Source organism: Lithobates pipiens, unplaced genomic scaffold (assembly GCF_037356315.1).
Source record: "Lithobates pipiens isolate NorthernLeopardFrog02 unplaced genomic scaffold, aLitPip1_a1.2 Scaffold_30, whole genome shotgun sequence".
Classification (NCBI taxonomy): domain Eukaryota; kingdom Metazoa; phylum Chordata; class Amphibia; order Anura; family Ranidae; genus Lithobates; species Lithobates pipiens.
This window is the reverse complement of record NW_027507791.1, coordinates 29,976,614-29,990,212: the sequence shown is the minus strand read 5'-3', so window position 1 is coordinate 29,990,212 and position 13,599 is coordinate 29,976,614. Positions and strand designations below refer to the sequence as shown.

The following is a 13,599-nucleotide window of genomic DNA, read 5'->3' as shown; positions in this document are numbered from 1 at the left end:
GGGGGGGGGGGTACCAGATGAGGAGTCCTGCTGCCATGAGCACTTTAGCAGTGGGGGGGGGGTACCAGATGAGGAGTTGGCTGCCATGAGCATTTTAGCAGTTGGGGTCCCAGATAGGGGGGAAGGCTGACAGGAACACTTCAGCAGTTAGGGGGTTACCAGGTGGGGGGGCTGAGGAGTCGGCTGCCATGAACACTTCAGCAGTTAGGGGGTTACCGGGGGGGGGGCTGAGAAGTCTGCTGCCATGAGCACTTTAGAAGTTGGGGGGGGGGGGGTACCAGATGAGTCCTGCTGCCATGAGCATTTTAGCAGTTGGGGTCCCAGATAGGGGGGAAGGCTGAGGAGTCGGCTTCCATGAACACTTCAGCAGTTAGGGGTTTACCAGGTGGGGGGGGGGGGCTGAGGAGTCGGCTGCCATGAGCACTTCAGCAGTTTTGGGGTACCAGATAAGGGGGGAAGGGTTGAGGAGTTGGCTGCCATGAGCACTTTAGCAATAGGGGGGTGCCAGAATGGGGGGGGGAGGCTGAGGAGTCGGCTGCCATGAGCACTTCAGCAGTTGGGGGGGTACCAGATAGTTTGTACTTGCATTCTATGCTGCCGAGGGTAGGTCACAGCTCATGAAGGGGGGGGGGGAGGGTGCACTTTTTAGCCTTGGGCGGTTAAGGTGGTTGTCCCGGGACTGGTCCCTTTCCTTGCACGGTTGCAATATGGTGCACTGACACGTCCTGTGTTCCCCTCCCGCAGGGTCCTCGGACCTTTGGAAAATAGGGATGAAGCCGCCTCCGTCGCCAGTCGTCCGGCTGAAGATAAACGCGAAGCGGGCCCCAAGGCGGTGTTGCCGGCCTCTGAGAACTCTGAGTTTGTGGATGTGGAGGAGCTAGAGGAGACTGAGGAAGTAGAGGAGCCGGAGAACGAAAACCTGGACACCGGCAAGGAGGAGCAGATCAGCATCAAGAAGCTACGAGTCATGCTGTACGCTCTGTGTAGCGGCATCCAACTAGCGGCCGAGCATTTCCACAACTCGCCGAGCCGCATCCGGTGGTGGCTGCAGAGGTTTCAGACGGCTCAGGAGGCGAATCCGGACGCCTCGTCCGAGGATAAGTATTTGAGCACCGAGGCCGAGGACAGACTCGCGGAATGGGTCCTGCTCCAGCGAGAGCAGCAGCAGCCGGTCAATGAGGAGACTCTCTTCCAGAAGGCCACTAAGATCGGGCGCTCGCTGGAAGGAGGCTTCAAAATCTCCTACGAATGGGCGGTGGGGTTCATGCTGCGGCACAAGCTCGGCACGCACTCCAAAGCTGCCGTAGTAAACCGCCTGCCCAGGGAACTGGAGGACAGTGCCCAGACTTTCATCAGCTTTGTACAAAAGCAGATCCACAACCAGGACCTCCCGTTGTCTATGATCGCCGCCGTCGACGAAATCTCCCTCTTTCTTGACCTGGAGCTGCTCGGCGGCGAAGAGAGGCGAGAGTGCGCGCTGCAGACCGTGGGCGCCGGCGAGCCTTGGTGCGACATCGTGCTTACCATCTTGGCCGACGGCGGCCTGTTGCCAACGTTGGTGTGCCTTCGGGGCAACTCGACGTGCGCGGTAGACGTTCCCGAAACAATCATCTATGAAGCTAGAGAAGATGGCCTGAGCGAGGACGAGGTGATGGAACTCTGGTCGTCTCGGGTTTGGCAGAAACACGTGGATTTGCCCAACAAAGGCATGGCGGTGATAGACTGTCACAGGTCGCACATGTCCGACGAGGTCCTGGCCCTCCTGAGCTCCACCTGCACGCTACCCGCGGTGGTCCCGGCCGGTTGCAGCACCAAGATCCAGCCCATCCACGTGTGCATCAAGAGCGCCGTCACCAGCTTCCTTCACAAGAAGTGGGGGGAGCGGGCCCGGGCCAAAGCCAGCTGCAGCCCGGAGACGGTGCTACGGCTGGTCATCAGCTGGATGATGGAGGCCCTGGGCGTCATCGGCGACAACCCGGAACTGGTCCAGCAGTCCTTCCTGGTGGCCAGCGTCCTGCCCGGGCCCGACGGGGTCACCTACTCCAGCAAACGCAACGCCAAGATGCAGGAGGAGCTCGTCAACCTGCTGGAGGGCGAGCTGAGGCTGAACGAGGACGAAGACACCGACAGCTGCAACGACAGCCAGCCCGAGGAGTTGGCCGACCCCGAGGCCCTCCAGCATCTGTTCGAGGAAGAGAGCGACGCCGAGTCCTTCTATGGCTTCGATGACACAGACCTATAGAACCGCAGAGCAGGTTCTCCTCCCCTCCCCCCCACCCCCAACCACAAAGGTTTGTATCGGGCTTAACATTCCACCTTTCCGATGAGGTTCAGGAACTCAAGTCTACCTTGCGATGAGGTTCAGGAACTCAAGTCTACCTTGCGATGAGGTTCAGGAACTTTGGATACTGTTGTCGTAGCACCTCCCTCCCCGTCCCATAATTTTTAGGTTTTAACCCTCCTGGACCTGTAAAAGAAAACCGCTACCTCCCCCACCACCACCACCCCTCCTGTACAGCGAGATCAACTGGACGTTTGACTTTGTTTTAAAAAATAAATAAAAATAATGAATAAAAAAAAAAAAAAGACCAACCAAATTTTCCTCATCCAGTCTTCACCCTGGATTGCAGATTGGATTGTGATGGACCTGGACTTTGGTGAAAAGGGGGGGGGGGAGGGGGGCCTACGGGTTACGCTAACTGACTTTGAGTGTAGTACCGAGAAGAAGAAAAAAAAATGGAAAAAAAATAAAAAAAAAAGTGGTTTACATTTTGGTTACAAAGGAAAAAAAAAAAAATTACAGGTAAATAGTGCAATCCACTTTTCATTGACGGTTCTGTTTTGAGAGCCTTGTTTATAGCTGGGGGGGTCCGCTCAGAAAAGGACCACAGTGCTTCTGACACTGCCAGCTCTGTCACTACATATTACAATTTTTTTATTTTATTTTGTGTTTTTTTTTTTTTTTTTTTTTTTTTTTTTCCTTTTCTCCTTTTTTTTTTTTTTTTTTTCTTTTTTTCTTTTTTCTTTTTTTTCTCTTTCATCTTGTCTTGAGAGATGGTATGTTGCGGCCTGGCGACCCCATGAACTTACTAGGACATAGTCTGTAAATTTATGAAGTTATATAGCGTGTACATAATAATGACATTGCAGAATAAAGGCAGGCACGAGGCGAGTCTGTGTTTTTATTAGAAATAAGATGTGTTTTTTTTTTTTTCGATCTCTATATATATAAAGTGTTCTGTTACAATTTGCCCTCTACTGTATGTTTTTCACTTTTTACAGTGTCAGGTACTAAGATTTAAAAAAAAAGTGCATTTTAACTGATCATATGACGGCCCTGTACAGATGTGGACACCTATGAGTTAGAATTTTAGTTTTTTTTTTTTTTTTTTTTTTTGTTCCTGTCCCACTTGCCTGATCATGTGTCGCCCTCACAAAAGATATTTTTTGTAAAATAGATTTTTTTTTTTTGTGTACATGTTGTAACCCCCCTCCACCCCACAACCTTCCTCCAGTTTTGTGCAGTTTTTTTCGATCAGCCGTGACTCTCTCTCTCTCTCTCTCCTCAAGTGCACAGCTTGGCGTACCCCAATAGGTGGCGCTGTAACACCCCCACCCCCCCCCCCAAAGAGGCGGCTGCGGCTCCTTCCTTTTTTTAACATTATGAAGGACTTTTGGGCCTTGTATTTTTAGAGGCAGGTTGTGGGCCGGTTTCTGCCTCTCCTACCGAAACGTCGGTGCCTTGTGCCGGGGATCGTCGTTTCCGAAGCAGCGGGAGATCCCGGACGTGCCTGCCTTTTTTTTTTTGATTTGGGAGGGGGAGGGGAGGGGAGGGGGGGTGGAGGGGGGGGTTTCTGCACAGAGTTGGATGTAAGATGGGTAATGATGTAAAATACAGAGAATTGGACACCACAATGTGAGACTGATTGGAGAAAAAGCATGGGACATCTAGATTTTTAAATGCGTTTTATTTCCAATAAAATAGTATAAAATGACGTCTCTTGTGTTGCCTCGCTTGTTGTTACATCTCCATCGTGGGAAACCGAACCTTTTTGTATTGCCCTTTTTTTTAACCACATGACCTTTTGGAAGATTTTAGTGCACCCCCCCCCCCCCCCCCACACCTACCTTCATGACCAGGGCACTGCGCTCATTTAACTGGCAATTGCGTAGTCATCCAACACTGTACCCAAAACACAAAGTGGCATATAATTGTGAAGTGCAAGGAAAATGATACATCATGATACACTTTTCACATATACACTTTTCACATATACACTTTTAATATATTATGTATATAATATGTGAAATGTGTATCATTTGTAATATATAAAAATATTTTTATAAATTATATTTATATATTTTATATATAATAAAAAAATATTATTATAAATGATACACATTTCACATATTATATACAATTTTCACATATTATGTATATATTAATAGTATTTATACATATCACAACATTTTTATATTATATCTGTCTCAACATTTTTATTTAATAAAATTATTTTATTAATATAAAATATATATAATATTAAATATACAAATGATATAGATATAAAAAAAATTATATTTCTTTCCCTACTTCCTGTTATATACATAATATATTAAGTGTATAACAGGAAGTAGGGAAAGAAATATAACCTTTTTATATCTATATCATTTGTATATTTAATATATATAATTTGAGAGACAGATATAATATAAAAATGTTGAGATAGTATTATACATATCTGTCTCAACATTTTTATTTAATAAAATATATTATTAATATAATAAATATAAATATATATATATATAAAATATACAAATGATATTGATATAAATATAAAAAGTGTATAACAGGAAGTAGGGAAAGAAATGTTTGTTTTATATTATTATTATAAAATATATAGAGATTATATTATAACGAGAGGGAGAAAAAAAATATAAAAGCGTTATTATATATTTCTTTCTCTACTTCCTGTTATTATACACTTTTAATATATTATGTATATAACAGGAAGTAGGGAAAGAAATATACAATTTTTTTATATTTATATCATTTGTATATTTTATATTAATAACAATATATTTTATTAAATAAAAATGTTGAGACAGATATAAAAAAGTTGAGATATGTATAATACTATTAATATATACAACTTTCACGTGTGTGTGTGTGTGTGTGAGATATATATATATATATATATATATATATATATATATATATATATAATATTATACATAGTGTGTGTGTATGTATATGTGTGTATATATATTATACATAGTGTGTGTATGTATATGTGTGTGTGTGTGTGTATATATATATATATGTGTGTGTATGTATATGTGTGTATATATTATGTGAAATGTGTATCATTTGTAATATATAAACATTTTTATTATATAAAATATATATAATTTATTAAAATATTTTTATATATTACAAATGATACACATTTCACATGTGAAAAGTGTATAACCGGAAGGAGGGAAAGAAATATATAACAATGTTTTTATATATTCTCTCTCTCCTTTATATTCTATTTAATATAACAATCTCTATATATTTTATATTAATAATATAAAACGTAAACATTTCTTTCCCTACTTCCTGTCATACACTTTTCACATATTTGTATCATTTTCCTTCCACTTCACAATTATGTGCCCATTTGTGTTGGTCTATAACATAAAATACATTTACAGTTTTGGTTTAAACATGACAAAATGTAAAACATTTCAAGGGCTATGAATACTTGAATTAAAAAAAAAAAAAATACTTTCATCAGAGTAGTTCAGTGACCTCATAGTGTAGCACTGTACTGCTCCGGGGGGGGGGGGGGGTCACTATAACGGCAATGTTTTGAATGGTAATGAACGGGTTACTTTCATAACAGCTGTGATTTACTCTTTCATGTTGTGATTGGCCTACAGCTATTACATGGTACAGGGTGCTGTGATTGGCCTATGTTACCATGTGATAGCCGCTCGCATCCTTAAAACACCCGGGTGTGGGAGGTGGTGTTCCAGAGATACAAGCTGGAGTTTGGCTTCCTGCCCTTGTTTGTTTGGTTTCTCACCTCCAACCTTCCTAGGTCACTTTTTACGGATTAGTAGATCTCCACCGAGCCCTTTTCATGGGTCTACATGTCGTAGCCCCCGTTCCTGTGACAAAACGGTTTTGGGGGGGGGGGGGTTTAAATCTGTTCAACCGTCCCAAAAGGAGAGCATGGAATCCACCGAATCGGTCATTGCCTCCATTCGCCAGGGAGACCTGGTTGGATGATTACCTTCAGGTCCTTCCAGCAAATAATACTTTTTGCTGGGTGGCGTCCAGTAGTACCACTGTGTGGCGCTGCCCTTCGGTCTTTCATGTTCACCTTGTGTGATCTCCAAGGTGCTGTCCCAGCATTAGCCCTGCCGAACTTTTGTCCGTTCCACATTGTAGGATACATGGAAGATCTCCTGTTGACTGTCTAAACCAGGGGGGTCCCCATTCTAAAGACTGGTACATTTTAGTCTCCCTCAGGCTTTAAGGGGGTCGGACTGTGGGCAGTGGGAGGAATAATGTCCCATTGTTGGTATTCAGCAGATGAATGGTGCCCCATCATTGGTGCCAGGGGGAGGAATAGTGCCCCATCATTGGTGCCAGTGGGAGGAACAGTGCCCCATCATTGGTGTTGGTGGATGGATAGAATGGGGCCTTATAAGGGCAAGCAAAGGGCCACATCTGGGCAGCAGTTTGGAGACCGCTGGTCTAGACATTACAGCAATTCACATGAACCTTCAGAAACCATCGCTGGATCTGATTTAGTGTTTGGAGGATCTGAGTATGGTTCTAGACACATCAGGCCAAAGTTCTTCCTCTGGCCTGATTGGAACTAATACAGGACTCCTCCTACTCTCGAGTCCTTTGCCTGATGGTAGGCTGCTTCATTTGCCCAGTTTCACTGCAAACCTCTGCAACGCAACATTCAGACCGCTTTCGTTTGTCACCAAGGACCAGGTGCTCTGGCAGGCCCGTCCATACGAAGCACAGGAGTGCCACCCGTCCTGATCCATGCTGGACGCATGGATTTCAATGGAGGTTTCTTTTTTTAAGCACAAGATTCGAGCCGCAGGCTCTAATTGGCTTCAAAAAGGGGCGGGCTTGGGGCGCAGAGTACTGCGCCCCGAGCCTACCCACTTCTGTGACATAAGCTAATTTTCACTAATGTCTTCCTGCTTCTCCTGGCCAATCAAGAAGCGGCTCCTGAGACCCGATTTGATTGGCCCCCATCCTAAGGCTCCCGACCCACCTCCTGTGCGGCCCGGGAGGAAATGCCACGTCCTGGCAGCAAGCAAGTCTTTTCTTCTTACCCGGACGCAGCAGAGCATTGCCACCTCGTCCTCTCCGCACCTCTACCACAGTAAGGTATGGCCATCAAGCAGACGCGTGGGGGGGGGGGTATGACACTAGTGCCGAGAGCATTGCGGCCCGGGGGAGGGGGTTTGTGTAGTGCCAGTGGATCACCCCATTATATTTGAACGGGAGGCATGGGTATGCGAGTGAGGGGGCTGGGTCTGCTGACTGCCCCCTCCCCAAATTTTGACCACCAGCTGCCGTTGGGCTCAAGGATCTGGTGGCATGTTAGTCAGCATCTCTCCTGCTGTGATCCTCCACGCTCCTTGGAGCGATGAGCTGTGGAGGGGCGGGGGAAGCGGCCCTATCAGCGTCTCGCTGAGAGGCTGGGACTGCCATCAATCAAGGCAGCTGGCGGATCCAGACTTCTGAAGTCAGAATGACGGGGCGACCTCGACTGCTGGCAGTAATGTCAGAGGCGAGTGGACTTCAGACCGCTCTCCACTGAAAACGGGTCACAGGAGTGCAAAACGACTTGCCCTCCTGTGACCCAGAGGAGAAGCCCAGCCTAAAAAAGCTCAGGCTGGTCTTCTCCTTTTTTAACGACTTGCCGACCAGCGCACGCCGATGTACGTCGGCAGAATGGCACGGGGCAGGCAAATGGGCGTACCTGTACGTCCCTTTAAATATGCCGCCCTGCCATCGGGAGCCCCCTTGAGTCCGGTCGTGGGACCCGCGGACTCGATCGCCGCGGGCATCTCCGCGATCGTCTCACGGAGCGGCCGAATGAAGAAATGCCGTTGTAAACAGCATTTCTCCATTCTGCCTAGCAACTAGTGACGCTGATCTCTGCTCCATGTGATTGGAGCAGAGATCAGCGTTCACTAAATTAAAGCCCAACCCCCCCCCCCAAACAGTTAGTAACACACCCCTAGGAACACTTAACCCTTACACTGCCACCCACTGGTTAACCCTTTCACTGCCAGTGTCATTTACACAGGAATCACTGCATTTATATAGCTGTATAAATGACAATGGTCCCAAAAATGTGTCAAAAATGTCCGATGTGTCCGCCACAATGTCGCAGTCACAATAAAAATCGCTGATCACCGCCATCACTATTAAAAAAAAAATAATAAAAAATTATTAATAAAAATGCCATAAAACTATCCCTATTTTGTAAACGCTATAACTTTTGCGCAAAGCAATCAATAATCGCTTATTGCGATTTTTTTTTTTTTTACCAAAAATATGTAGAAGAATACGTATCGGCCTAAACTGAGGGGACAAAAATGTTTTTTTTATATATTTTTGGGGGATATTTATTATAACAAAAAGTAAAAAATAATGCGTTTTTTTTCAAAATTGTCGCTCTATTTTTGTTTATAGCGCAAAAAATAAAAACCGCAGGTGGTGATCAAATACCACCAAAAGAAAGCTCTATTTGTGGGGGAAAAAAAAAGGACGTCAATTTTGTTTGGGAGCCACGTCGCTACGACCACTGCGCAATTGTCAGTTAAATCAACGCAGTGCCCGAATCGCAAAAAGTGGTCTGGTCGTGGACCAGCAAAATGGTCCGGGGCTGTAAGTGGTTAAGCTGCTTAAAGCTGGTAAGTCTACTTCCCACAAGGCCTATCGTTTGCCATGAATGGTATACTTCAGTTGGGGGTGAGTCTTCGGCGTTTCGCCGTGGGACAAAACCCTCTCCCTCCTGCAGTTGGGTCTGGGCCAGTGTTTTGGCTGTCGGCACACACAAGTGTTGGGTTTCTGATCTTCCTGTTCTGTTTTTCCCGATACCGTTGGTGGTCTTTCACTCCTTGATTAAGATCTTTAATACAGGGGGATTTCCCTGACTACATGGTGGTTTCAATTGTGATGTACTTCAAAAACCAACCCTGTTTTTAGACGTTTCTCCCTATTCTTACCCACCAGCTGGTACTTCTTGTAGTCGTTATCGCTTTAAGACGAGTTTATGAATTTGATGGCCTTATCCTACACGGAACGCCTTCCCGGTTTAGCATACGGACAAGGTGCTGTTGAGGCCCGGAACTTTCTTCCTGCCTTTCACTTCAACCAGTGCTTTGTTCTTCTTATTTCTCTGTCCAGCTCCAGTTCACTAGAAGGAAACCTCCTTCCATTATCTGGTAGTCAACGCTCTAAATCCGTGGTCTACAAACTAGAGCCCAGGTTCCAGATGTGGTCTCTTCACTTGCAAATATCTGGCCCTTGGGGGCACTATTCCACCAACCGACACCAATGTTGGAGCACTATTCTTCTCATTGATGGCAACAATGGGGGCACTATTCCTCCCAATAAGACCAATGAATTGACATTTTCTACTTCCACAGTGCTTTTGGTCAATCACAAGAAGATGCCATTGGAACCGCACCACTTATGTTCGATGAAACGGCAATATTTTTCGATTCGTACTGTAACGAAACTGGTCAATTATCAAAACTGAGGGGGAAAAGAAGGATAAATTCTGGTGGTCAATTTAACTTGTGGGTTGCTTAGTATCTGAATACTTGTGATGTGTATTTGGGGTGGCTAGTAGCTCAAAAGTGGTTAAAATTTACTAAAAATGGTCACAGGTATGGCCAGCTTTGGATTACTCTTTCAGATAGAATGGGGAAGATAGGGTCACTGGTTCAAATACCAAACCACGACACTACCTGCCTGGAGTTTGCATGTTCTCCCTGTGCCTGCGTGGGTTTCCTCCGGGTACTCCGGTTTCCTCCCACACTCCAAAGACATGCAGGTAGGTTAATTGGCTTCTGTCCAAAATTGGCCCCTAGTATATGAATGGGGACCTTAGATTGTGGGCTCCTTGAGGGTAGGGACCAATGTGAGTGTTTACTTGAAACCTGTGCTTGTCTATGCAGGGCAAAACAGGTTCGTTGATCTACCGCACACGCTTGGCTTGTGGAGAGAAGCCATTAGGTGAGAAGTAGTGTGGGTGAGAGGCACTAGACCGAAGGCTTACTCTTATTCAGGCATGATCTTTTTTTTTTTTCAAGGAGGGTATTAACTCCGCTTAGGTAGTGCTCTAACATCATGTGGCCTCCTTTTTAATATAGAGTCCAGAAAATTACAGCACCACCCAATGGTTCAGTATTTTTTTTATTTTTTTTCCCCATCATCAATTTTAACCAAGCCAACGCATTTCAAGGCCTGCAACTCTACCTCCTCAGGGCTTAAACGGTGTATAGAGCAGAGAAACGTTTTCTTGTATGAAATAGTGATACAAAAGTTCTCATGAACCAATTGCTTTCCATTCACCAGGAGATACTTCTAGGCATGGAGGAGTATGACACAGCTCTGGTGCTATGTAAGTGGCCGGTAAGGCAGCTAGGAGACAGTTCCTTGTGGGCCATGTGTAAGTCACTAAGTAGGTTGGGAAGGGAGTAGTTCTAAAAAACAAATTAGATTAGTACCGTATTTATCGGCGTATAACACGCACCCCAAGTTTAGGAGGAAAGTTTGTGGAAAAAACTTTTAGGAGGGAAATTTAAGGAAATAAAAAACTTACATGTAAATGCCCATCAATGCAGCCTTATCGGTGTCCATCTGAAGCCTTGTCAGCGTCATTTGCAGCCTGTCCTTGTCATGCAGTTGTCCGTGATTGTAGCATTAGTGATGTCCGCTTATTTTTTTAAAAATGGCGCCGCCGAGATGTCCTGTGTATCTCGGCGGCGCCCAGAAGTTCTTGACGGCTTTCGGCTGTTCTCGGCGGCTTTCGGCCACTCTTGGCCCTTCTCGGCTGCTTTCGGCCGTCTCGGCCCTTCTCGGCTGCTTTCGGCCGTCTCGGCCCTTCTCGGCTGCTTTCGGCCGTCTCGGCCCTTGTCGGCTGCCTCGGCCCTTCTCGGCGGCTTTCGGCCACTCTCGGCTGCTTTCGGCCGTCTCGGCCCTTGTCGGCTGCCTCGGCCCTTCTCGGCGGCTTTCGGCCACTCTCGGCTGCTTTCGGCTGCCTCGGCCCTTCTCGGCGGCTTTCGGACCTTCTCAGCTGATTTCGGCCGTCACGGCCCTTCTCGGCGGCTTTCGGCCGCCTCGGCCCTTCTCGGCGGCTTTCGGCCATCTCGGCTGCTTTCGGCCGCCTTGGCCCTTCTCGGCGGCTTTCGGCCGCCTCGGCCCTTTTTGGCGGCTTTCGGCCGCCTCGGCCCTTCTCGGCTGCTTTCGGCCGTCTCGGCTGCTTTCGGCCGCCTCAGCCCTTCTCGGCGGCTTTCGGCCGCCTCGGCCCTTCTCGGCTGCCTCTGCCCTTCTCTGAGGCTTTTCGGCCGCTCTCAGATCTTCAAGAAGGGCTAAGAGACGCCGAGAAGGGCCGAGGCGGCCAAAAGCCACCGAGAAGGTCTGAGAGCGGCCGAAAGCCTCCGAGAAGGGCCGAAGGCGGCTGAAAGCCGCCCAGAGCCCAAAAAATTGTGCAGAAATCGCGGAGTATCGGCGTATAACACGCACCCGCGATTTTCCCTTGATTTTAAGGGGGAAAAAGTGCGTGTTATACGCCGATAAATATGGTAATTGGAAAAGAATGAATCTTTTGCTGGAACAATCACTTTCAAGCCAGTGTTGTCCACACATTGGGTTGTCGTGACCAAGAGGTGGTGTCATCAGGCAGCCTGGGTTCAGAGGGCGGCAACCACTGAGTGATGCTACCATACCATGAGGTCACTGACCAAGCCAAAAGATTCTTGGGGAGGGGGGGAAATCTATTCCTTTGCTTAAGCACAGGTTCACTTAAAGATACCAAGAGTGTATGATGTGCGCGGGTGGGTCTCCTGCTCCTTCATCCTTGGTCTCTTCAGTTGGGAAAGGTGATGTGTGCTGTTGGGGAGGGTAATATTAAAGGGGTAAAGCAAACCTATACTATGTCCATCCAGAGCTATACAAAAAAAAAAAGCCTCGGCGGGTGACCTGTCAAAAAGTTGTGTTACTGGCCACTCCAAAGTTCTCTCTCACATACTGGTGGGGCCTCCAAACCACAATCTCCATTTTATAAATGGGCTGTAAGATGCGGCAGGCTATCTCTTGTGTGGAGTAAACTTTGCAGTTTGTAACGGGAAAGTTATAGGCACTCTCTGTTATAAATGAGTCGCTCGTTGCATGCTTTATCTCCAGTGCCGAAATAAGTTTTTTTTTTTTGGTTACTTGTGGAATCAAATACACATTTTTGGACTTTTGCAGTTTTATTTACGCCTGGTTCCTCTCCGAAACCAGCCCCACTGCGGTTCCTTCTGTTGGTGTTCAGCAGAAATGTTGTAGTTGATCTTTTTTATTCCTGCCTGGCCTACAGGGAGGACCTCTGTGAACCATAAAAAAAAAAAAGAAAGATTCATTAGAAAAATCGAACAGATGACTATACGCTTTTAGATACGTTGACGTCTATGGCCACTCTAAGCCCTTGTACACACGGTTGGAGATTCCGACGGAATGTGTCCGAAAGGAGCGTTTTGTTGGATATTCCGACTGTGTGTGGTCTGCATCGGACTGTTTCCGTCGGAATATCCGTCGACCAAATTTTCTAACTTGCCGGAAATGTTTTCCGACAAAATGCTCCGATCGGACATACTCCGATCATGTGTAGAGCATTTTGATCGGACAAAGTGCCACGCATGCTCAGATCAAATTCCTACATCAAAGCTATTGGCTACTAGCCTGAATGTAGTCCCGTCGTAACGAAATTACGTCATCACGTTCTGAAAGATCAGATTTTTCGACAACTTTGTCCGACCGTGTGTATGCAACAGTTTCTGTCACGGTCGTTCCACTATCCCGATCGTACCAAGGAGACTTACCCGCAGGTTTCCTGTACAAGGGGATCGTCGGTGCCCTCGGACGCGGGTTGGCGCAAACGAACGCACGCGAGTGCATGTAGCCCCCAACAGGCGCACGCGGGTGCGCGTTGACACGAGCGGGCGGGTGCGCGACAAGCCGAACGGGCGTACGCGGGGTCACGAACGGGAGCACGGTTACCCGCGGGGGTACGCAAACGTACCGTGCGACCGTTCTTGGCGCCCAACAGCCTATTTAAGGGATCAGCTCCTGCTCCACAGTGCTGTCCTGTCTACAGCGTTCCTGAGACTTCTGCTACCTGTTCCTGTGTGTGTGTTCCTGATCCTGTACCCGGCCTGTTCCTTGACCTTGCCTGTTTGCCGCCTGCCTCCGACCCTTTGCCTGATTGACCACGCTTCTGCCTTCTGCCTCTGTACCTCTGCTGCCTGATAGTTGCCGACCCGGCTCGCCTCTGACCACGCCTGCCTGTCTACCTGAAG

At 47.0% G+C, this 13,599-nt stretch overlaps 1 protein-coding gene across 3 annotated transcripts in view; it reads left to right on the top strand.

Annotated features, from left to right (window-relative positions):
• Nucleotides 1-3,172, top strand: part of POGZ (pogo transposable element derived with ZNF domain) — a 37,044-nt gene extending 33,872 nt beyond the window's left edge. For 2 of the 3 annotated variants that reach the window (XM_077463882.1, XM_077463881.1), the window contains exon 20: nt 745-3,172. In XM_077463882.1, coding sequence (XP_077320008.1) covers nt 745-2,242 — 1,498 coding nt within the window. In that variant the 3' untranslated portion in view covers nt 2,243-3,172. The remainder of the gene's footprint in view (nt 1-744) is intronic. The other variant, XR_013264802.1, reaches the window with a different exon arrangement.
• The last annotated feature ends 10,427 nt before the right edge of the window (nt 3,173-13,599 follow it).